This window comes from Hetaerina americana, unplaced genomic scaffold (genome assembly GCF_022747635.1).
Source record: "Hetaerina americana unplaced genomic scaffold, ioHetAmer1.1.p SCAF_2, whole genome shotgun sequence".
Classification (NCBI taxonomy): domain Eukaryota; kingdom Metazoa; phylum Arthropoda; class Insecta; order Odonata; family Calopterygidae; genus Hetaerina; species Hetaerina americana.
In genome coordinates, this window is record NW_027286763.1 from 25,366,208 (window position 1) to 25,392,976 (window position 26,769).

The following is a 26,769-nucleotide window of genomic DNA, read 5'->3' on the forward strand; positions in this document are numbered from 1 at the left end:
GTATGTGATTGTGATGAGACCGGGTTTGTCGCAAAGAGAAAGGCATCGGTAGAGCCATCGCTATTTAATGGAGCCAAAGGAGCAGTTGAAAGGGGATAATTAAATTCAAAATTTACTCCTTCACAGATATTACGAGTCAAATTTCTCAAGAAGTCCCAGTTTAAGGAGGTTGTTTTTAGAACGTGAAAAAACTCATGTGCTCGCCAACGGAGGAATCCGTCGGAAAGTCCATGGAAAGAAACAAGGGCGGTGTTGCAAAACGTGTCTGAAAAATGTAAGGGCTTTCGAGTCACAAACTCCTTGGATACAGACAAAGGAAGTCTCGTATGGTCATGCAAATAATGGTGCGTGAAAGGGAACACCAAACGCGATGTGACGCTGTGTGCAGTTGGTTTCATGCGGTAACCATCGATAAAATAGATCCACTGCTACACGCCTATCGGAAAGGCGGATGGAAAGACGAAATGTTAAGTGAATTATTGGGAGTCTATCTATCCGCTTTAGCAGATTATTTCGACGGGTTCATAAGTCAGGTTCACTTGGCCTCACGCACAAAGATGCGAATGTCACATCATTTATGATAGTTTCTTTTTTCAACTTATTCAAATTATTTTCCAAGCTCATGGGACCTGATAGCCACATTCTCTATTGAGAAATATAAAAGCATCACATACGCAAAACAGAAACAACAGCTATCAGTGACTGTGCGAATAAAATAATTCCAAAAATTTAAAAGGAGTTATGGTCGTCAATCTTGTCAGCGGAAATGACCAACGATGAATGGCTTGCGAGACTGATGAAGTCGTTAGGAAATCGACATGGATCTATGACGTACGAATAAATTTGCAGTCAGTGAACCGAAACAATGTTCCTTACATCTTAGTACACCAAAAAGTTGCGCTCAGAAGAAAATTTATTAACTTCTCAATGAGAAGAAATCACTGAGATGAGCTCCGGCCTTACTTAGGTTACCTACCTATTGGCGAATAAGTCGCGTTTCTATCGGTCGATTCAGTTACTCGCGGGAAAGGCATTATGACACAATTCGAAAAAAATTGCTGAATATATAATTAATGAAATAATTTGTTATGATTAAGAGGAGGAAATAAATTTTGATGGGTGCCACGGGGAGGGACTTCTTCAGCAGGGAAGCAGTCTGCGTTCCGATCGAGTGGACGGAAGTGTGCGCGTCTCTGGCGTACGCGGAGGGGGGGTGCTAAGGCGAGGGGGTGGGTCAGAAATTCGCAATGTTTTCTACGAAGAAAGGACCGGAGGTCTGAATCATCAGTCCGAGGGAGGCGACAGTAGATTCCGAGAGGCGGTCTGCGAGGGGAAACAAAGCTCTGTATTGCAAAGCGCAGTCAAATTAGCACGCGACGCAATATTCGGCAAATGCGTTGATATTGTTAGCGTTGCAACTTGTGCCACTCTAAACTCATCCATCTGGCGTGAAGTAATTGATATCACTTTATTATCAGTCAGGTTCAATAAATTTACTTATTTCATAATATTAATTATAATGAAATATGCTTGGCCCAATATGGCGTCACGCGTGACGTTGACTTTACTCCGTCATCCTGAGATTATGGGAAAGAGGGTCACGGCGTGACAGCACCACGTAATCGTGTCACGCCGTTTTGTCGGTCTCAGGGATTTGGGTTCTGGAAGCGGTAGGTTGCGGCCCCTTCCTGGCGTCCGCTTCTCCCGGCCTCAGGCTGGAGGGCGGGGGTCTTCAGGAGGAGGAAGGTGGCGGGGGCACGGTGGGAGACTCGCCGAAGGAGGAGGACGACGAGGAGGATGAGGAGGAGCAGGAGTAGGTGGGGACGGCCGCGGGGGAGGGCGAGTCTTTGTCCGCGGCGGAAGACGAGGCGGCGGCGGATGGCTGCTGGCCGAGGGCTGCCGACGGGAGGGCGAAGGACTGCCCTCCTCCGCCGGAGGCCTCCTGGATCAGCAGTTGGTGTTGGTGCTGCTGCTGATGCTGCTGCTGGTACTGGAGGGGAAATGAGCCGGAGGAGAAAGGGTGGTAGTGATGGGCATAATGGTGGTGCAGGGAGGGTGAGGTGTAGATGGTGTCGTCGGTGGAGGCGCTGTCGTGGCTGGTGCCGCTTCCGCTGCCTCCCGCTTGGTTCGGAGCCAGGTGGTGGTGCTGCTGATGGTGGTGGGCGGTGCCGGTGTGGTGGTACGCGGGCGTGGACTGTGCCAAGGGGTGGGTGCTCACGGCTGGGCAAAGGGGAGCGTAGGCCAGGCTTACGTCTGATACTGAAGCATGGGGGCCGACAAGTTTGGGTGATGGTGGGACGTGTTCATGCGCAGGGCCGACAGGCTCTTGTTGTACCACTCGTCCTCCGGGCTCATCCCTGGCCGGGCCGAGAGAAAAGGGACAGAGAAAAAGGAAAAGAGAGAGATGTGAGAACGGTGCTTGATCGGGGTGGTGCCGCTGCTTCATTCACAGGAAGTATGACTCGCTCGCTCGCTCGAGAGAGAGCGTGAAACTGTCGAAACAGCGGCAAGCCCCACACTAGGCCCGCCCAGTGGTCCTCTAAGGCCATGGTAACCGAGGGCCGCAGGCCAGTCCCAACCGCTTCCATTGTGAGCGAGATGATGGAAGCGGTTGGGACTGGTTTGTGAGACTCTAAGGAGTTGTTAGTACTCCAAACATAGCTTTTCAGCCACATTTAGTAAGAACATGAAATTGGATCCATTCTTTATAAAAACACAGTAATCAACCCGAAGGTCGGTTTGGTAGGTGATGGCAGAGTTCACCCAGTACTAAGCCTGACGACGTGTGACATTCACACACCAGGGCAGCGGGGCCAGTTTCTTTCCTGTGCTACCTATGGTTTCCCAGGAAGATCTGGTACCCGGAAGATCACCTAGCTTGAGTGGAGCTGGGCATTCCCAGAGAGGCTTGCCCGGGAATCAAACCCAGGTCAGTCGTCCAACGCTCTAACCCTCGACTACCGCTTTATATTTTGAAAAAATTAAATGCGGGTTATTAGCAGTCTTCACAGCTCAGTTCAGGTAAAAAATCAATTATTCACAAAATCAGCATCTATTTATTTCACCATTTCAAGAAAATCTTTTAAATTGCAGCTTTACCGATAAGTCACTTTATTCTTGGAGAAAATTACACTGAAACACAAAGTCAAAGTTAGATAGATGCGCTGGTCGATCATCGAGTTTAATCAACATTTAACCGAGGATAATTATTACATACACGTATTCCAATAGAAACACAAAGAAAGGACACTCGAATATGTAGTTTTGACGTTTCGAAGGCACGGCCGTCATCATCAGATCGTATATATGATATATATATATATGAAGAAGAGACAATTACCAAATTCAAAGAACCTACAGATAGAAACTGGGAAGCAATTCGTCAAGACTTTCTTGTGGAGCATGGCACTCTATGGTTCCGAGACTTAGAACATTGTAAAAGTGGACCAGCGAAGAATAGAAGCCTTTAAAACATGGTGCTGCAGGAGAAAGCTGATGATAAAATGGACGGACAAAGTAAGGAACGAGGGAGCATATAGAAGAACATAAGAGGATCGGACCATAAGTAGAACTCTACGGCAAAAAAGGCATAGATGGATTGGACACATATTGAGGCACAATGGATTGATTAGGAATATGATGGAAGGAAAAATAGAAGGGAAGATTCCACGAGGAAGACCAAGAGGCATAAACATAGGACAAATTAAGAAGGAGGTGAAACAGGGAAAGTATCAGGGATTGAGGGAATCGACATTAAATAGAGTAAAATGGGGGGCTACAGTAAACCAATGCTAGGATTGAAATACTGATGATAGTATATATATATATGTGTGTGTGTGTGTGCGCGCGCGCGTGTGTGCGCGCGTGTGTGTGCGTGTGTGCGTGCGTGTGTGTGCGTGTGTGTTATATATGGTATATGTGGATGTAGAAATGGCAGGAGGAACAGAAAGCAAGATCGCCATAGGATAGGAAAATTCAAATAATGAATTATTGTAATTGCCAGAATGGGGTTTACGGATATTTAGTGTTGTCATATTAGTTAGGGCTTACACGAGCTATGTGTATAGCCAGGATCCCTCAAAAACCACTGTCAGCCTATAGACTTGCTATTTGGTAATAGTAATCAATAGTTCACTTTCGTGACGCATTGTTTTATACTTAGAGATCAAACTAATAGATGGTTCTCTCTTCGCTTCGCCTGTGCTTCACTACAATGGTTAACCCTAAGGTGACGACCTTTATCTCACCGCATATTTTGAAATTACGAGCGGAGGCAGTAAAGGAAATTTACAACGCAACAATTGCAGTGTAAAAATCATTCGCCTTGACCAGGATCATTAGCTCTTAACAAGTTCATCCCGGTCAAGACGAATGATTTTTACACTCTGAATTTGCTGCATTGTAATACACACTTAGCGGATTACTCCGTGAAAGGTTTCTGTTGCGGCATCTCCCACAGTTTTTTGGAATTTGTCAACGGAAATTTGTTTTTAGTGCCATATTCATTGGGAAAAATCAACACTACTTGCACAGTTTAATTGCCCAAAGAATTAATCTGTGCGTTTAAAATATAAAACTAAAACTTAAAAAGTTTGTGAATCGCATACATGTGAATTGTCGAGCCCTTTGCCTTATGGTGAGGAGGAACTGGATTTAAATATAATGACAAAAGTTGTCCCTTAAGTTCTGATAGAAATAATATGCAATAATAAATTGTTTGGGGTTGCAATGTTCGCTCACTCAATAAGGGTGAGGAAAAATGAAAGTGAGGGAGGAAATACTTACCAATAACGAGCTAATTTCCAAATGATGGAAAGAATTTTAGATGGATTAAAAGGAGGCCCTTAAAAGATTAATGCATGAAAACTAAGCTCATTATCTACAAATTGAAAACAGCAAAAACATCAATCATCGAACGCGTAATGAAATTAATTTTCTGCTCTAATTATTCGGAAATTGGTTCTGCGGCCACATTCCTCGAAATTACCTCTCTACAAAATTAATTTGGATTCTTTCATAAAAATTGACTTCTTTTTTTAAAATTCTTTTTCTTTTTGATGGAAGATAGAGGAGAAAAAAAGGGGAACCCCTCTTAAATTTTCTCGCCTTTGGTTATTTTTTCTCTCATGCAGATTCTTTTAATATATTTTACTCATGTCAAGTTCCATTTTAACGAGCCGGGATAATGCTGCACGAAAATACTACACATACTTATTTACTGTGAACATATTAATTATTATTTATGGAATTTTATGAATTGTAATTAATTTAAAGACTGAAAAAAATTCGTGCTTTATACACGTAAACATGAGATATCCCGATTCCGAGGATATATTTGCAACTATTGTACCGACAGGGTTTCCTAAGAAATGCAAACTTAAGTGAATTGTTATTAGATGGACTCGGACAATTGGATGTTTATAAGCCTAATAACACAATAGTGCAAACCAAGTTTAGTTAGAGTGTAGGTAAATTTTAGTAGTAATACAGTTCACCGACATCACAGCTGAAAATTTTAAATATAAACGGATAGCGGTGACCATGGACAAACTCTGCCACCTTACCGAGCCGCGGGTGTGGGGCGGAGGAATACGCGCGGGGGAGGGGTGGCGATCGGCTGACGTCGCTGAGATGCCACCACACTGCGAGGTGGTAACTGCTGAAAGAATAGGGTTCGGGAGGAGGGCGAGAGGGCCGTTGGTTGCCCTTCGCGTCGCTCCCCTTTTGCAGGCCGTGTTGTGGGGTTTTGGGTCCCTTCTTGCTGTCACCTCGCAAGTGGCTGGAGGTCATGGGCGAATTGGAAGAAGAGGGTATAAGGAGGAGTGAGAAGGGAGAAGGGTGATCTTGGAGAGTTTGGAGAGCTAAACGAGTTTATTAAAGGGCGAAATTGAAAACTTGAGAACCCTGGTGACATTTCGTTCAGAGCGATGGGGGGGGGGATAAGCTGGGTGCTAAAGAAGGGGTGGCAGGGGTGGAGGGGGTACTCCGGGGAGTCACCCAATCGTCGCTCTCTCATTACTGGAGTGGAGTGATCGCGCTCAGAGAGGGAGTGTGTGCGGGGCTTCAAATACGTATCACATCTCCTGCCCACCCTTTCAATCAAACCCTCAACTGTACTTCGACCCCTCTCTTCAACCCTCTTTGCCCCCCCCTCAAACCCACCCCTACGGCCGCCGCATATCGGCTAACCGGGTGGCTGCAGTCTCGTGCTTTCGCCGACATTTAAGTAAGGCGGCGTCTCCTCTCCGTATTTCCGAATATGTTAAAGAGTTAGCCGGCACGTGGGCACGAATGCAGGGAGGGGATCGATTTTTATCACCGAGGAGACATATAAGGAAACATGATCAATCGTCAAGCCTACTCTCACAATCACTTCTCAGTGGCAGTCACTGTGAGATAAATGGCAAGAGTTAAAGGCAAAATGCCGAATACAATATTTGGAAATGGTTCACGAGGGAAGTGGCAGTGTAGGCATAAGGAGTCATCTTTGGAATTATGGCAGTCATTGATTAGACCAAAATCCATAAGACTGACAGATTTGAGATACCATTTTTCCGCAAACGATAAGGAATACAAATACCTGGGCAAGGTGGTTTTAAGGAAAATTTTTTTCTTCCCAGTAGCCTAGCGTTAGGTCATGACTCTTGTCTAACTTAAATAGTAGCTCCGTCTGTCACAAAAGTTATATCCATAGTTGGATAATTTAAAATTCATGCTAGTAACTAATTTTTGTAACATTTTCGGGAAATTGAGGAGGTTCAACCCCGGAGAGCCCGTTTCCTTAAAAACGGTTACGATAAAACAAAAAGCGCCACAGAAATGCTTCTGGAGGTGGAGCGGGAATCATCAGAAAAAAGACGATTCAATGCTAGGTTGAACTGACTGAATAAATTCAGGTCCGCATATTTTATCGCCAAAATTCTGGTAAATTATTCGCACTCCAGCATACAAAGGTTTCTTTTACCATGAATATAAAATTCGGGAAATAAATGCCAGAACTAGCAGAATCAAGGACTCCATCTCCCCACGGACAATTTGGGATAGAAACTGTAGGATTATAAATAGAAAAATTCCACTTTCCACCATCAGCGCCGAGGGAATAACTAGTTCCACTCAAATGCATGCACTTTTGCTAAACTCGTGTGTTTCGTTGCCAAAACCCTTCCCGCATGCCCGCATTGAACTGCCATTAAAGAATATACTGCTTACTCTGCTTTGTTTGTTTTTAAGTTTCCCCTTCCATCCCTCGTCCGTCCCTCTCTCTGTGGGGGGACCCTCCCACTGCCTGCAGCGTTGTGTCATATTCCCTACCTGTGTCCTTGGGGGCGGAGACCATTGTGTGTTGCATGTCCATGCGATAGTGGTATTCCACCTTCTCTTACTTTTAAAATTCTACTTTACACTTTATTGGATAAATTTTTACTACATTCTAAGGTGCATGTGTTCGTTAGTTGATAGTATATGTATTTCCATGCGTGTAAGTTAAAAAGATTTTTGCATGAATTTATACGCCACTGTGGGTATAGTTTTGCGTAAATATGTTGATTTTGCATGTGATTTTGTTCTCTTTTACGTGTGGTGATCTAAAACCCCCTGCCACACACCCTTGCGGAGTATTATGTAGATGTAGATGTTAAATTTGATTTCAGGCCTGGTGTGGAAAAATCCCCTGCAGTTTTCCTGTGGTATCCCGGCCCCTCCTTGGGGTGCTTTGAAGAGAGCACTTTGAGTATGCCGTCCGTCGGATGGGACGTGACATTGTGGATCCTTTGGAGCCTTCCGTTTAGAGGACGCTAATGCCGACGCCGGATTTCTCTCCGCCCTTCCTCACTCCCATCCATCCCTAATAGCGCGAATGACCTCAGCTGTTAGTCACCTCCCCCTAAGCCACTATTACTACGAGAGCATGGTAGCAACATTCCTTGACCTTATATTAACTCATGCCAACAATACGTCTGATGAATCTTAATTTTTTATTCGCTTATCATGCAACAATTCCAAAATATAAAAAGCATTATAGTTATCCTAGGTATTTTACCGTATGAACTACTTCTAGGTCTTAGTGTCAATACCCATTTGGTACACCATTCCCAAATACAATCTGAATCCATTGCTAGAATTAATCGAATCTTCCCCAGGAATCTCCCGGTAAATCACCATGTCACCCGCAAACATTCTAATCTTGCTTTTCATTTCGCAGTTAGAATCGTTAAAAAAAACCAAGAGTAAGGGTCTGATTGTACTTCCCTGAGGTAGACCCGAGGTAACTTGTACGTATTAGAACTAACGCCGTCAAGAACTACCGTCTGTCCACGCTCTGTCATAAAGTCTTCAACCCAATGTATTGCTCTCTAATTTTTACCTGCGAACTTTAGTTTTCTAAATTAGTTTACCAGAGGAAACAATGTCAAATTCATACTTTGTATGAAGATCTCCCTAATTTTTTCTTTTATCCCTACACTGAATTCAAGGAGCTGAAATCGCCCTTGCCTAACATGGGAAAAACATCGTTGGCAAGAGTTTGCAAATACTGCGAATGCCAACCTTCTATAGGCAATTGAATGAGCATCAAGGATACGCAGACGTTATCGCCGTCAGTCGGCCGGGGACCAGTCGGACATCGGCATCATTACTTATTTCCCGGTGTGCTCGAGGCCCTCGTTGCCGCTGACACACTACGCATGGGGGGAAGGGTGTCGGAGTAGCCGCTCTATTTCCCAACGTGGGTTAAGGGGGAGGAGGAGGAGTAGTCAATCAAGAGAAGGGAAATTCATCCCCACCCTCCCCCTCTCCGGCGAGTTCCTTAAGGGTCTCGTTCCCGGGTTATTTCCGAGGAGTTATCATTCGCACGGTTTTCAGGGGCGCCTTCCAATTTTTTCCCTAATTTGCCCGAGAGAGGGCGCTTGGGGGGTAGTAATGGACCTCCTCACCCTCCAGCTATATTCTTCATCCCCTTTCCCGTATCCTTGCCACTTTTGCATTCCTAAGGGGGGTGGGAGGAGGGGTGGGGAGGGGACGGAAAAGGCACGACAATCAACCCGCTGCAAAAAGGGGGTGGCCTAGGGAAGGGAGAGGCTAGCTGATTGCAGCATGTATTGATAAGGGAGGTAAGTGTCTCACTTGTGGGATTTTCGAGTAACGTAACGAGTTAGAAGAGCGTATTGCTTACGAGGGGAGATAGTTATGGGCTCCTTGGTCTTCGTAGCGGTTCCGATCGTTTTCTCTTGAGCATGGGATTTATGACGAATTCTCTCTTTTTCCTCTTCACCCCAGAAACACATTATTCCCCTGAGACTCAATAAGGAATCCAAAATTAAGGTTCGAGGAGTTGAAATCACAGGTAATACAGGCACGGGATTTTTAATGAATGTTTTTTCCCTTCCTCTCCCTTATCATCCCTTATCCATCCCACCTGGTGCTTGCACCTGGTGCCGCAAATCTTTTAAGTGAATCGTGGGGTATTTATGTAGGTGTAGATGTACGTGTAAATACTCGAATACGGTAAATAGTCTTGGCTTCACCCTTATCTATAGTGATCTATAGTAATCATGATAAAAATATATTAAATAAATTTCATAAGTCATTTTACGAAGGCAAGTTAGTAATTTGTCCACAGATAGCTGATAAAAAATTACTTCGTGAGATACATTTTTTGTTCACTGTAATCTCTAGCATCATTTATATACCTATCGCATCGCTCCACCGGTGTCCGTAAACCCTCAAAGCTTACATACAGTATTCAAATACTGTTTCAGACACAGTCGCACCCACACACATACATGGTATCCTGCAATCCACTTCTAGGAAATGTGACAAGGGGTGATTAATCACCAGACTTCTTTTGACGCAACATACTTCACCCCCCTAAGGTGGGAATGAAAATAGTAACTTTTTGATTCCACTGAGAATTTATTTCGAGACGATCCGGGTTTCGACGTTCAATGCCATCTTCAGGTGACAGCTCTTGACAGAGTTGTCATCTGAAGATGACGTTGAACGCCGAAACCCAGGATGTCTCTTTATACATTTTCAGTGGAACCACAAAGTTACTATTTTCATTTCCAACATGAATCAATTTGATTCATATTGGAAATGATCATATCGATCGTTAGGCCAGAAACCATCAAATATATCCCCCTAAGGTGGTTGGGCAACGTTAATCTGATCATTTATGGGTCGTGGAAAAAAATAACATCTTAAATCTATATTTACATTTAATCTCTTTGATATTATTTACATGAGCCGTGGTACGTACCGTAGTACGATAGAGTCAATAATATATTTTCAACGTCATCGCTAAAGAGACATCAATCCAATTCATGTAAGAGATGCAATCTGTAATTTAACCTTCGTCCCTTGAGTGATTGCCAATCCAGATCCTCTAATAATTTTGATATGCTACTCAGTTATCCATGACTACGTTTTACACATCTAGCCCTCTACGATGTACACTATCAAGCAGAATAGTGCTTCCATGTCAAGAAACTTGCACAATCACTTAATGCTATTTTCAGCTGTCCCGGAACAGTTTGTAACACAATGACTTCCCTCGTGTCAACAAAAGCAGTCTCGGAATTTTCCACTCTTTTCTTTAAGATATGTCATTTCCCCAAGAACGATAATGGATCAGAATAACGTTGTCCGACCACGCTATGGGGGAAAAGCAATTCGGCCCGAAAAGAGTCTGGCGAGTAGCCCCTGCCATACACCCCAGCGTTGGCTGTAATGTAATATAAAGAGTGACAATGGCTGCATTTAATTATTTTTTATCTAGATTACAGTTTCCCTGTAAACTCTGATATGTCAAAAGGAATGACTCATAAAAACACTAAATAGTTTTTGAAAATACTATGCATTAATAGCTTATATAATATAAGAACACAACAATGTTTTAAATTTGCCTACTCAATTAGTTGAGATTGAAAAATGTTTTGATTCTAAAATGATCTTCAATGCATACACATGGCTCTATAGCAAGCAGGACCACTAGAGATAGAGGTAGAAGCAAGAGGGACATTGTGAGGAGAATAGAAATGGCCAGGAGCGCTTTCTATAAGAATAAACGATTACTAAGGGAACGCAGTACCAGCGCAGGCATGAGGGAGTGATCCATTCAGAGTTATACGGGTCGTACAACCCCCTTTGCACAAAAAAACAGTCAAAATTACCTTGACATTCGAGCAAACTTGTCGAGGTTTTCTGAGGTGGGGGGATTTTTTACAAATCTATTATGAAGATAGGAATTTTGTTTCAATGCCATATCCATGAACCCATTACTGTTATAATCCTAGACAAGAAGGTTTTATTCTCTTCCGCTGTTTTTTCGATGCAAAGGGAGTTGTGCACCGAAAAAACATACACGAATACCTACCTAGAGGCCAACAATTCAACACTGAGTACTACCTGGGGGTTATGAAACGCCTAAGAGAAAGAATCAAGTGAAAACGACCCGAACTTTGGAGCAGCGGCGAGTGGTTTTTTTCACTGCGACAACGCGCTGGCTTATTCGTCTCCCAGAACTCGTGAGTATTTAGCCAAAAACAACACCACTATGATTCCCTACGCGCCTTACTCACCATATCTGGCCCCATGTGATTCTTCCCTTTTCACCAAAATAAAAACTCCGCCCAAAGGAAAAACATTTGACACCACTACAGAGATAGAGAAAAATTAGACGGAGGAGCTTATGAGTATTCCGGACGAAACGTTCCAGGACTGCTTCAAAAAGTGGAAACACCATTGGAATAAGTGTATACGTTGGGGAGGAGACTACTTTAAAGGGAGACCCAAACGAACAATTTGTCAATGAAATATTTTGTTGTGATTAAGCTCAGGAAAATCTTTGAACAGACCTCATACTATCTATCGCCCTGAGTTTAGGTACGTGATCTGATAGATCATAGAAAGTCGGGGCCTGTAATATGTCTTTAACATCCTCTGATTAGTAATCTGCCTCCTATTTACGGAGAGAATTTAACCTGCATTAAACCTACGGTCAACTAGAGGGCCCCATCCTAATTATTTCAATAGTGTCGAGCCACTGCTATTATGTTCATAACAACTTTTCACAAACCCAACTGCTCTACGTTACACTCGATATAGTTCCAAAACTAAACCTTCATAATAATTCTTCTTTTTCGTTCCATTTAATGCTTCTACATTCCATTTTCTAAATCATCTTTCCCAATGTAATCTTTGGAAGCTGGCATTCCACTTTATCGGTACTAAATAATGATCTTAGTCCAGTTCCCGGGAAACTTTGCATATTAATCACGCTCTTTCTAAATCTGTCCGTAACTATGATACAGTCTGACTGACATCTCCCTGAATCCCTTGGCATTTTCCACGTGTGCGAGTACCTATGCCTTTTGTGGTATTTACGCCAGGTACCGGTGATGACCAACCCATGTCTCCTGCAGAACTCTGTTGCTTTCTCCCCGCGATCATATCGTGTTCAAAAAATCGTAGTCTCCAGCCTCACTCCCATCTCCCCCTTCGCCAATCATCACGTTCCGATCCCCCATCGCTATCGAGCATTTCCTTCTCGGAACGGTAGGATATAGGTCCATTTGTGCCTAGAAAATGGAACCCGACCTTTGAATGTTATTTTGGCTAGAGTTGTAGCTCTTAAGAGACCTCCGACGCTGCCCACAGAGCCTCTTCTTTAATGGAAATTCCAGCGGTCCGGGTGTTTGGATGGGAGGAATGGGAATGCCCGAGGAGGAGTGGGCGGGCTGTGGCCAAAGGCGAAACGGGAAATTTAAAAAAACTCTCTCACGGGAAAATTATCCATTCGCAATTATTTTAATAGTAATATGGTATTTGAATGCAATGATGGGCGGAGGGGGATCTGGGAGAAAGGTAGGAGAGCACCGCTTAGCAGACACAAATGACCGCGGCGATACTAGAAGGAAATCATTAAAAAAGCGGGGAAAATGTCTTAATTATGATTGACATTTATTTTAAATATGGCAGCAGACTCATGTGCGCATGGGAAATTCTGGGAGATATCAGTGAAATATCAATGACAGTGTACTATGGATAGGCATAGATTTAACAATATCATGGTCAACTCACATATTTTCTCATTAGAAAATTCTGAGGATTCGGATTCTGAGCAGAATTTGGAGCTCCTGCAGCCTAATTTTCATTTAAGAGAACGGAGAAGGAAGGAAGTTTAACAAAATGGGACGTAGAAGACCACTGGGGTGTAACGGGACTTTACAGGTATATGCCGCAAATATTTGGGATCATTGTGAGAAATAGTCGATAAGAGAGTTAAATAAAGTACAAAGAAAATCAGCGAGATTCTTCAAAAATTATTACGATAAGAAGACGAGAGTTACAAGCATTTTAGAAGAACTAGGCTGGGAGCCACTTGAGATGCGAAGAGAGCAAGCGAGACTTTAACTTTTAGCAAGATTCGGAACACACGAGTTTAGCTTTGACACAAAAGGAATTATTATGACCCCACACCATTTGACGACTTAATTGGGTGAGATTAAGACTGCATAGTCCCTTCTTCCACCTACCCGTTAAGTAGGCTACATTTCAATGATTAGATAAGGGAGATATACCCCTGTACAGATAGGTTCAAGTGTTCGTTATTTCCTTGGACAATAACAAATTATAATAGTAAGAGATCAAAGTCATCATAGAAATATTAAAAGGATTTGTGAGGATAAGATTAAACGCTGCGTAGGCATAAGGTATATTCTTAGGTGCAAATGTATGCTAGTTGCTAGTATATGTATTTGCATGTAAGTTAAAATGGTTTTGCACGAATATATGTGCCTCTATGAGAGTAGGTTTGCATGTGGTTTTATTCTCTTTTACACGCCTTTGCGGCGGCTTGCGGGGTATGATGTAGATGAACAGCAAAGGCCGTGCTTCTTCCGTTGTCAAGACGCTCGATCCTGTAAACGAAGGCCCGTAGTTACCTTCTATGATTGTAGCCGTAGATGATTCTTCAAGTAAGTCTCTGTGGATGTAATTGGGCATAAATCTGTTAATCTTTCAAGCGGTTTTTTCTGTGTTACGGGTGGTAACCCAACACCCCCCGCCACACGCCCTTGTAGCGGCTAGCGGGATATTGTGTAAATTTAGATGCGTACCAGAAGGCAGTACGTAAAATTCTGAGGGAGGATGAAGGAACGGGCGCAGAAAAAGAAAGATGGGAATATCTCAAGCAAAAAAGAAAAAGGCAACGAGCGGAACAATACGAGTAGAAACGGTGCAATGAGAACGGCTTAGGAAGCCATGGACTTTAGAAGAGATGATTAGGGTGCTAGATGAGAGAAGGAAATGGAAGAACGGGGACACGGAATCAGAAGTAGGAAAAAACATAGAGCTAAACGATAAACTGGAGCTAGAAGCTAATTGGGCATAAGGACGTGGTGAAAAGACCAGTGTAAGGATATGGAGTATTTACACAGATGGGGGAAAATAGGACCGCTACATAGGAAGGCGAAGGTACTTTCAGGATGTAAGAAAATAAATTCCGGTTGAACTATTCGAAATGCAATATGTTAAAGGAAAGAGAATCTTAGAAGGCCTAAGGGAATGGATGATATCCATTTAGAAAGAATCAGAATTAGGGAAAATGAGGGTGGATGAGTTTTTATGGGCTCATTTGCAAGCATTTAAGAGGGAGGAATGTGGTCAGGGACCTTTGTTGGATTAATATTGATACCATTCCAAAAAAGGGGAAAAGAAGCATAATGTAAGGAATATATTACTATAAGTATGTCCCATATTATTGCACTATGAAAAGTGTATTCTGTTAAAAGGTATTACTCAGGATCATCAACAAAGGATGGAGAAGACAGCAGTGGGTGTAACGAGTAAAGAAGAAGACTATTTTGGATTTAGGAAAGTTGATGGAGAAGCGTGATTCCAGGGCTATAATGAAGTCACTGGTAAAAAAACATAGAGTATAACCAGGTTGCATCTGTTTATTTCGGGAATTTTAAGAATACATTCAACAAAGTAAACTGGGAAAAATTGATAAATATTTCGCAGAGGAGAAGAGCAGATAGGAGAAATGGACGACTTAATCTGGAGCCAGTGCATGCCTCAGGCTGTACATTTGAGGATGGCGAGTAGAGAATCGGTATGGGTGGTCGTTTGCTTGGAAATAAGTCAGGGACGTCTATTTTTACCTATTATTTTGTATTATACGTGCGAAATAGATGGAAATGGAGGCATGGGAAAGCATGCGGTGAAAGTAGATGGGGAAGTCTTCAATTAAGTTAGACTTGTGGATGATGAAGCGGTAGTTAGACGGTCACCCAAAGGGTTACAATCATTACTTAAAGAATCATTTTGATGTGTATGGAATGAGAAATATTCATAAGAAAAAAGAGGAAATGAGATTATTTAGAAATATGGAGGCTAATATAGCCATTTAATTTGGGGAATATAAACTAGAAAACTGAGAACAATACACCTATTTAGGAAATGTTTTGGAGGTCAATGGGTAGATCAGTAGGAAAATTAATATAAGCATGGCGATAGGAAAAGGGAGATATTTTATTCGAATGCATACTTGTTGGAGTACATTCGAAGAAGGCAGGACAAGTGGATACTGGAAATGCTGAGACAGGCAATGGGAATCCGGACGTGATAATAGAGAGAGCATGAAGGGAAAGCAAGATCGCGATAGGAAAGTTAATGCATATGGTGCAGAGGAAGGTATAATTCTTGATTAACGGAATTTCAAATATTTTCCAGTTCTATATTCAAATATTTAATTAATGACATAAAAATTTCATTAAAGAGATATATTTACCAAATTGAAATAAAAATTTGAACCAAAAATATTGATATTTATGGAAGCAATGAGACATTTTTTTACTAACAAATGTTTTTGAATAATTTTTTCATTATCATAACTCCGCAGATAAGTAGTTTTAGACATATTGCAAGGAGAGAAAAATTGGCTGAAAATGCAAAATCTAGCATCTCATGAAGTATCTACCGTAACTTTCCTTTCACTGTATAGCTTTTATTAAGGTATAATGAAGTCAACTAAGTGAATTGATGAACCCAAATGAATAATTATTTTGTGTATAATTCCCGAAATCCCTTAATTCTCTGAAAATTCCCTAACTCTTCTTTGACGGTCGCTCAACGAATATTACGATTAGTATTTGGTTTTTACCCTAATAGTCATTTTGCTAGGGCTGGGTGGTACACTAATGAAATATGTTTTGCGCACTCGACTTCGTCTCGATGGAGAAACTCCCGACGCCTCAAACATGTAACACACTCATTTCGTGATCTATTACATTCAAGCATATGAATAGCTATCTTGACGTGTACGAGAGAAGAGGATTAAACATGGGCGATAGTTCTCGGGAAAGATTCAAAACCTAAATGTCACCAGGAGGATGGACCAAAAAATTAAAAATAAGAGCCGACGATCGAATTGAGTACTCGGTCGAAGTGTGGGTGAGGATCGGCTTCGGAATGCGAGGAACAGGGGTGAGGGAGGGGCGGGATTCCGCCTTCGTAGTCGAGAACGAGTCGCGAACACCCCATCCACCGCCTCCCCCTCGTGTTCGTCCCCCTTCAACCCGGAGACCCCCCAACCCCCGTCCCCCCGTCAGCACCCCCTCATCAGGGGCCTCACTTCCTCCCGCGGCGCCTTCTCCGGAGATTGGCGCCGTCGTCTCTCAAGGCGGCGGGACGTTTTCTTCGTTCGCCGCTCTCGCTCGGGGGCGGGGCGGTAACCCCGGGGGTGGGGACTGAGGATATTTCGCTTCAGATGGGGAGGGGAGTTGGTGTGGCCCCTGCCCTATCTTTTGGGCCCCATCCCGAGGGCCCAGGAGGCGCCTTTTCCAATGGCGAAGGTGGAGAGGGTGCAAAAAACGTGATGGAAGGATACCGTCCAGATTGGCAGGAAATAAAAAAGAGAGCGTTTCAATTTCCGTCTTAGCGGAGCGCCAAGAAGCGAGGGGGATGGAGGGGGGGGGGGAGGGGGGAGCCGTGAAGAGGGGTGGGTCGCCTTCTTGTCCTCCTCCTCGGCCGATCTCCCCCTCCTCCTCATCTCGGGCCCCCAAGGGGATGATGGGAGTCGAAGGGGGGGATGCGTGCCTCCCCCACACCTCTATTCTCCCCTCTCTCGGCTCTCCCCGACTCGCGCGGCGGGCGGGCGGGGGGGGGGGGGTAGGACACCGAAAATTGCCCCGCTGAAGAGCAGATGGGTCGATAGGTAAGCGTTTTCACTCGGGCGGAATTGAGACGATGACAATGGCCACTTCAGAGCATCATCCATCCATGGGTGAGGGAAGGTGGTAATCAAAGAATGCCGTGCAAACAGAATTTTTTCTACGCATTAGACATCGCTACCACTATACAGGAGCCTGCATTTCAAAGGCAGGTTTTTTCATGGACCCTGAGGGTTAATACTGCTAATATTCAATTCCCCGCATAATACTACCTTGATCAAAAAGTTCCCGGAATAACCACCGTGTGGCGCTCCCATCGTTCCGATTTGAGTTCTGTTTTTTTTTGTTAAATTGGTACATCTGTTGTTGATATTCCCTTTAAATCTTAGTGTCATAACTTGACATTTGCAAAAGTTACGTAGCCAAGAGTACATCTATCTCTGTGTGTGTTGGCGATTTTTTACAATTGCAGAAATGGATTTAAATTTGCAACAACGAACTTGTATTAAATTTTGCGTAAAAAACGGATTTAGTGGCGCACGGACGTTGGAAATGTTGGAAAAGTGTTTCGGCAACGATTCTCTAAAAAAAAACGGTCGTTTACCAGTGGCACGAGCGGTTCAGAAGTGGTCGTGAGTCAATCGAAGATGATGAACGCAGTGGCAGACCATCGACATCGAAAGTCGGTGAAAAAATTGATAAAGTAAAAGAAATGTTGGTCAATAACCGCAAATTAACCATCAGAGAAATAGCGGAGGACTTGAACATTGCCTATGGATCCGCCCAAGACATTGTGGTTAATGATTTGGGTTTCCGTCGTGTAGCAGCAAAGTTGGTGCCGAAAGACCTCAATTTCATGCAAAAAAGAGACCGTGTTGACGTCGCAAAAGACATGATTTGCGAGGCTGAATCCGATCCCACATTCATCAAAAGGATCATTACTGGAGACGAGACGTGGGTTTATGAGTACGACACGCAATCCAGACATCAGGCAAGTGAATGGCGTTCACCAAATGAGCCGAGACCAAAAAAACCACGTCGTTTTCAGTCAAAAAAGAAGGCAATGCTGACGGTTTTCATGGATTACAACGGTGTAGTGCATCATGAATTTTTGCCAGAAGGCCAGACAGTAAACAAAGAGTATTATTTGGGCGTTATGAGACGTTTGCGTGAAGCAATTCGCCGAAAGAGACCAGAAATGTGGGCAGAAAACTCGTGGATTTTGCACCATGATAACGCACCGTCGATCAGTGCTATCATTATTCGTAATTTTTTGACGAAAAATGCAACAAATACCATCCAACAGCCACCGAATTCACCTGATTTGGCTCCCTGTGACTTCTTTCTGTTCAATCGAGTTAAAAAACCATTACGGGGAACGCGTTTTAGCAGCCGAGAGGAAGTAATGGAAAAATCGCAGGAAGCACTGATGGACATACCGAAAACCGAATATAAAAAATGTTTCGAGGATTGGATCAAGCGCTGGCATAAGTGTGTTGCAGTCGATGGGGATTACTTTGAAGGGGACAATATAGATTTAGATGAATAAACTTGTATTTTTAATTTTCTGAATAAATTCCGGGAAATTTTTGATCAAGGTAGTACGACAATAAAACCTGCATTTCAAATTCGCATAATTTTTGTTTCCCTTAATTCTGGCCAACACTCCTACTCTCTCCTACTTCCTCCTAAGCACCTTGCCTGCCCGAATTTCTTCTCTCTGTAACGCATGCAACAATTTCCAGCGTTCCATCGCCAATCAAGACTCCCTGCATCCATCTTTCCTACCTCATTTGAACTACACCCAACATTCCTCTCTAATCCTCCAACATGCTTAGGATGGCGGATTATTCGTCACGCTATGGTCGAGAAATGTTGCTTTAGGGGGGTACCTATCGGAAAATTCGTACTAATGTCTGATTATACATGCTGATGTTTATGAATGAAATATTTGTTTGTATATAATTTTCATAATTTATGTGTGATAAGGAAGATTAACTATTAAAGATACATTTGAATATTACCTGTTCTGATTGAATGATATTTACAAAATTGGATGGCCCCTTTTTTGTCCATTTGTTCGTCACGCTCTTGTCGAATGGATGGCAGCTGTGGCCAATTTGTTCTCTTCTCCGCCTTTTTTACTTTTTCCATTCTTCTCCACGCCACATATCAAAAGCCACGAATTACGCTGATCCCCTTGCCCTGAAGATCATGTTTTCGAGCAGTACAACATTGTGATCCAGATCAACGTTAACAATGATCTTTTCTTTAAATACTAACTTATGGTGTTTACGAACAACAGGATATGTGAGCCTTTAAAATGGTGGTACAAATAGCATTACACGGTCAATGATTGTAAATGAGCGCCTTATCCGCGGTTTCGAAGAGCACAACAAGCTCTTTAAAATGGTGCTCAAGTATTCAAAAGGTGAAGACATTTCCGCCTTCCAATCTGGAGTTTCTCAATCCCTTTACATAGTTAACGGCATTAGAGAATATTACGTCAAAACGGAAATAAGTGTTTAATAGATCATTCCTAGGAATCGGGATTGTGCGTGGCTAAAGTACTTGCTTCCCACCCAGGGGAACCGGTTCGAATCCCGGAGGCAGCAGATATTTTTTGGTGGTATCCCAATCCCTACTCGAGGTACTTTGTGGCGATAACTTTGAAGGTTTCTCTCCACCCTTTATCCTTTCCTGTCCATCCCTACTGGCGCAAATGACCTCTGCTGTCGGTCGCCTCCATTAAAAACTACTAATCATTCCTCATCTAATTCGCAATCATAAGAAAATATTTAAAATTCTAATTAAAACCCTATGTTTTGAAAGACCAATTTTTTTTTAATTTCATAGAATGATTCCTAGGATGAATTCATACAGCGTGTATTTTAGAAGAGCAAATAATTAGGTTGGAGAGCCTAGAGTCACGAAAAGCGATAGGAAGACGATAGGTATATTGAAAGGTGCAGAAAACTCCAAAGCTTACTTGCAACTCCGGTGAAGTTATCATGATCCCATGTTACACTGACAGATTCAATTACTTGTACTTCATTTGTACATTTCACGGAGTCATAACGCAATCAAACCTAAGCACCCTGAAAGTTATATGTGAATAGCAAAACTTAAAACGTTACTTGGAAACAACCATTATTTCATAACGTTGATAAATACACACACACATGTGAATGTGTGTGTGCCTTGCGTGTGTGAGTTTATGAATATGTATGAATTTAGATTTAAATTTATGAAGGGGATCGGAATGGTTCGGTGGCTAACGTACAGGCTTCCCACCGGATTCAAATCCTAGATACAACAAATATTTTTCAGCGGTATCCCGATTGCTATTTGAGGTGCTTTTTGGAGAGCACTTTGAGTGAGTAAGACGTCCGTCGGATGGGACGTTAAACTGCGGACCCCTTGGCACCTTTCGACAAGAGTAGGCTAATACCAACGCCTGGTTTCTCTCCACCCTTCATCCTTTCCCATCCATCCCTAATGGTACAAATGTCATTAGCTGTCGGTCGCCTTCCATAAAAACTACTACTACTACATTTCTGAATCGGTGCATATTTTCGCTGAATATCTGATGCACCAACACCACTACGCGGTGGAATACCTATTTTGTTTAAGTCAGTGTAGAACTTGTGAAATTTTGTTTAAGTGCAGTGTATATGTTATGGAAAATCAAAGTAGAGAGATGATTTATCATTTCGCGTTGCGTGTGCCACACGAAGACTCGGCTCGACCGGCGGCTCGCTGACGGTGAGGAATGGGAGAGATTGGCTGGGCAGGGCGAGGACAGTCGTTCCTGCAGGAAGGCACAAGGACCTTGAGAAGGGTGCGGGAGCCTTTAGGAGAGGATCGTGGGAGGGAGAGATGAACGCTGGCGGGAAGAATGAAAAACGAGTAAATCAGATGATTTAGAGGTGAAGGAAAGCGAATAGTTGGAGAGGAAAGGAGATGGCTGCACTCTTCTGATTGATGAATGATGGTCATAATGATGAGGGATCTCCAATGGTATTGGTTAATTAAGAACGATGCTCAAATAGATCCACTAGATTTGAGGTGAGTGGGATCAGAAGGAAAGTAAATGCTACGAGATTTTAGGAGAGACTAAGATGGTAGCCGGAACTATACCAAGCTAGATCCTAGAGTTAAAAAGAAAATTGTTTACTAGAATTATTTCAGCCATTATGGGATGAAATTTAAAAAAGTATACTTACTCATTTAGTTAAATTAAATAGAAAGACGATTCTGATAGATTTAACAACTTCATTATCTCTCCCACAATACGTATTTTATCTAATTGGTTGAACACAAAATTGACACATTTGTGAAACGCTCATATCGCCGTCATTATCTCGAGTAAAAGAAAGATCATGATTACTTTGGCAACCTCCTGGCCCGGATACCATTAGACTCGAAGAGCCGGGCTCCCACGTGCTCCGGCTACTTCCCGCATCGCCCCTAGACAAAGGGGGAGTCTCTTCGCCAGCGATGTGATGGCCACTCAAAATGGCGAATGAAATGAAACTGAGGGTGGCGACACATGGAGTACAATGGGGATCAACAGAGGTAGCTGTCATACAACTACCCAGTGAGATAGTCGTACGTGTAATAGTAGTTATTTTGAGGGGTGATAAGAGGGGGATGAGGTCATTTGCGCCAATAAGGATGGCTGGGTAATTTGGTAGAGGTTGTGTATTGAGGGAACGGAGGAGGGGTGGAGAGAAGTGCGGGATCCGTCGGCTCAAGGAATTGTGACAAGTGGTTTCCAGTTTGACGTGCCATCCGACGGACAGCGTACTCCATTTGAATCGAGATACCTCTGAAAAACTCTGCCACCGTCAGAGTGGGGTCTTGGCTCTTGAGGTGGGAATCTTGTCCACAAGCCAACGTTCCAACCCAAGAGAGATATTTAACTGAAGTCCATTTTTATTTTTCAACGAAATTTACAAAAGCATTTCTGCACACCTATTACGTTGCTTCGCCGGCGAACCAAAGCCCTCAAAGCATAGAAGTCTTTGGACTATTTCTTCAGCCGCAGGTCATCAACACCCCACGTTCATCATCCTCTCTGAGAAGTCTTGTCGTCGAGGTGGGTGATTAGCGGATCAATGGACTGAGTGACGCTTAGGGTCAATTATGGGCAGCGAGTACCCAAACCCACCAATTAATTCATTCCCGGACTGATCGGACTACGTAAGGCACGGCGTAATCGTGATGGAGAAACCGCTAAATCTCTCCCGTCAGCCGCCCGGGACGTTTCAATCAATTCGAAGCCAGAGGCATCAACGACACTTCAGAATATCATCAAGCTGAGTTGTGCTGCCATTCAACAAAACCTTCATTCTACTCGACTATATATTTTTAATTTCTTGCCTTGGCCATAAAAATCCATTCAGCCGTACTAAAATTACCACTCGTGCAAAATTCCCCCTGGCGAAAGAAGATACAGGTAGATGAAACAAGATACCTGTAGATGTAGAAGAAAACATTTCGATCTTGATTATTCCGATTGGATCAAAGTATCCTATCACTGTGATTCAGCTTCGTAGTCTGAGAAAAAGCGCAAATTAAAATGAACTGATAGTAGCAGGTAAAGGAAAATACTATATCTCACTAACTTGTGTTACAAATTGTAACGTTCTTCTTAATGTGTTCATTTATGGAAGTGTGCATGGGTGGGAAGAACTACAAAGGGGTGACTGAGAAGAGAATAGGAGGAAATGAAGACATTGCAGAGATTCATCGTAGATATACAGATCTTCAGATGACTACACCGCTGGCACTTAAGATCAAGGGACGGCGGATTGTATCTACGTAAAGAGGGGGACGTCGGCTAGAGCATCGCCGGTTTGGTTTTCCTCGTCACCATTAGTCTCTGCAGCGTTCCAAAAGTGAGCTAGAGCTGTGGTGTATGACAGAATCGTGCGTCACAGCAATAGGTCACGGGGCTGCTGCTTCTCTTCCGGGTCGCCAGACTCAATCGTCGGGGAATTCGCACCATAACAGCTAGTTACGAAAAAAGAGATTTTTCACAGCGATCCGAGTTATTTTCGAGATTTCAATGTGTTAAGTAGGTCAGAGATAAATATTTCGACAAATAGAGGGATAGAGAGAGAAAAGGAAGGAATTGAAGGTGAAGGGGATAAAGGGAAGAGAATTTCCGCGGGATGGTGTAAGTGATTTCATCACCCAGGAACCAATAAGGATAGTTACCAGAAATTACATAGCGTAAGAAAGCAACACAAGCACCACCAAGCATTGATTGAACTGCCGCAACACGAAACATCAAATTAAGTTGCACTCGAGCTAGCAACACGCACTAGCGTAATTTATTTCGTACATATATTCAAATAGCGTGACAAGCACCGTTTGCAACTATATCATACAATTGGCATAAAAAACGATAAAGTTTGAATAAAAAAATTCTGTTGAAATACTTTCTCCGATAGTGTATTACTATTTTTCGTTTTCATTTGTGATATTAATTCACCGACTAGCAAAATATAAACTTTTTTGACGGTAAATGAATGCAAAACATGGAGAGTATTTGAAAGTGAAAATTAATGAAAGAGGACTACCCACGCCCCTTTTACTGTATCAGTTTCAGCGCAACAGATTAATGCAGCCGCTTGCAACATTTCAAAAATATTTTAAATTGGTGAATGCAATATCTGATTCGTGCAATCGGAGACTATTTCACCCCTAACTCAATTTTTAAGAAAAAAATGTGCATGGAATCCGTCAACGGAATCAGCAATTTGAAACGGAGGAATCAATTACAGTGAGGTGTGAAAAAGGTAAGGGAAAAACTATGAGAATCCTCCATAAGAGCAAATAAAAAAGTCATTTGTTCAAATCGACGCGCAAATCCCAAAATACAGGTGAAATAATCCGACCGAAAATATCCAAGCGCCGCGCTTATGTGCATGTATCATGTCGCCGCTCCATAATGAATGAACCATGGCAAGTCTATGGATGCAAATGAGTCAGCCTTTATTAAACAGAGAGCCGCCGACATTTCCCGGAGCAAAACAAAATAAAATGAAATCCACCGTGGACGGGCGCACGCCGCCGCTCATCGCCATTAGTCATCATTATCATCATCAGCGGTCAGTTACTAGGATAGCCAGTCCAGCTCTAATTGACTTGGGCCACATAATTAAGTTCGACGCTCAAAGACACTTTTTCACTCATCCAATCGCATTATTTCGATACGTCGAAGATCCGTGGGAAAAAAATATCACACTTCCGAACGAAATGAACGGGTGACACATTCAAATTTGCACCGCAACATTACAAATTTAGAGTATTCGCTGAAATATAATCTCATTAGAGGCGCACTGCCGCTCTCCGCCCACGATTTTGTGCGTTTTTGCGCGATGGGCTCAAATTAAATACTTGAATTATTTATTACACTGTTCGGACAAAGTTGCAACGAAATGGGTTTTGTGAAACGTCGCCTATAACGTCCGCTGTGATAAACACGCATATTCCGCGCTACTTGGCGTGCACATTAATTTATACGATTTCATCATTACCGCGAACAGTACACAGAGGCAGGGAAGAGTTCGTTGGAGGCGCTGAACGATTTAATTAATAATCATGGCTGTATGAGCGAATTAAAAATGGGGGAAACTCGTTAGAGAATTCACTTGAATTTTCATTAAAATTATGGTAGAAAAAATAATGATAGAAATTTAACATGGCCTCCTGGGCATGGTCTCAATGAAAAGTGAATGAAGTATGAATGTGGTCATTTGCACGACTTAATAATTAGTTACTTTAATTGCAACAATACATGCACGTTGATTTACATTAAAATATTTTTCTATCAATTAGATGAAGTGTGGCTAATGTTTCGAGTCCCGTGGGACGGCGATTTTAAAGGTTCGTCACGTTAAAAACACTATTGAAGAAGTTAACAGGAAATTACTTCAACTATTTTACCAACGAAAACGAAATTACCGAGGCCATAAGAATAATTGATATTGGCAATAGCGTACTGAGTCTACGTACATGGGGTGGGTCGTCATCACACGAAGACCTTACATATGTTAACAGAATAATAATAGAATATGGGAACAGATGAGAACCATATCTATCAAAATAAGCTATGGAGTGATATTGATGACACGAGAGAAAAAAATGATTGAATAAATAAATATGTATATATATATATATATATACACACACACACATACACACACACATACACACACATATACAGGGTACGTTCCGAAAGTAATTTAATGAATTTTCTGCGCCGCTCCTATTGGTCGGAGTGGGATCAAACCACTTGGTTTGGGGAGGTCACTCACTCACATCGGCGCCCTAACCATTACCAGGTAGGAAAGACGTTAAGCTTTACCGCGAAACTGGTCTCAGTGCTCTCCGAGCTGTGGAAGCGACAGGACGTCAGTTATTGTAAACCTCTGCGCGCCGATCGTGCCACGAAAGACCAACCGATCGGAAATTTCAAGTGAACTTTTGCCACGTATTGATATTGAACCTGATTATTTAGACAACGTCATCAATGATGATGAAACCTAGGTTTTTTAATACGATCCAGATACAAAACGGCAAAGCCCTCAGTGCCACACCGACCAGTCCCCCAAGCCCAAAAACACAAGATAACTGAACTGTATATAACTAAAAAACACTCACAGTATTGGTTTTTCAATATTTTGTTGGCTCGACTACCTATCTCGACGAAGGAAGAATACGAATGAGAATGGAAGGAAGAAAGATAATGAGTTTCCTTCCTTTCACTGAGAAAGGTGGTCGAGCCACGGAAATATTAAAAAAACGATACTCTTTTATGTTTCTAAGTTTTATATATAATTTCAACTCTTGTATTTATTCACTTTTGTGAACATTCATCTTGAAAAAATATATATTTACGTATATATATATATATATATATATACGTAATATATATATATATGTATATATATATTATATATATATTTATATATATAGTCCCTACCTATAATCCCTATATATATATATATATATATATATATATATATAGAGAGGGATTAGTGGTAGGAGATGGGAATTATATTCGAGTAATTAATTTGTAGTGAAAGTAGGGGGTTCCGCCTCGGAGATCCGTAACAAAGAACATGATTAGGAGAGTGATTAGCAAGTGAGGTGAGTTATTTTTAAGTGCAAGTAATAGACGCAAGAACTTATCCACTTTTAACGATATCGATTGCAACATACATACCTACTCATATGCTTAAGATATTGCTAATGGATGGATGACCGTAATGTTTGGTAAGATGAATTGCTTGAGGATTTAAAAAAAATGGCTGATTCCAAAACAAAAACGCAATAAACTACTTATTTAATATGTCGAGAGTCACAAATTAGATCATAATATTTTTAAGCAAACGATTTAGAACCCATTTTTATCAATTTGTGCAGTTTTTCGACAGAGGACTTCCAATCACCTCATTATTTATTTATTTAACGACTTTGATTGGAGCGAGATTGAAACTTTATAGTCCCTTCTTCCGCCTAACCCTTGCACATTACATTGAAGACAATTACAAACACCCAAGCCCTAGGTGGAGGTAAACCC

The 26,769-nt window shown here is 42.4% G+C and overlaps 1 protein-coding gene across 1 annotated transcript in view; it reads right to left on the reverse strand.

Annotated features, from left to right (window-relative positions):
• Positions 1–2,247: 2,247 nt before the first annotated feature.
• Positions 2,248–26,769, reverse strand: part of LOC139687628 (homeobox protein unc-42) — a 192,844-nt gene continuing 168,322 nt past the window's right edge. Inside the window, exon 6 of the mRNA XM_071584868.1 lies at positions 2,248–2,357. Within this exon, the coding sequence (XP_071440969.1) occupies positions 2,248–2,357 (110 nt within the window). The remainder of the gene's footprint in view (positions 2,358–26,769) is intronic.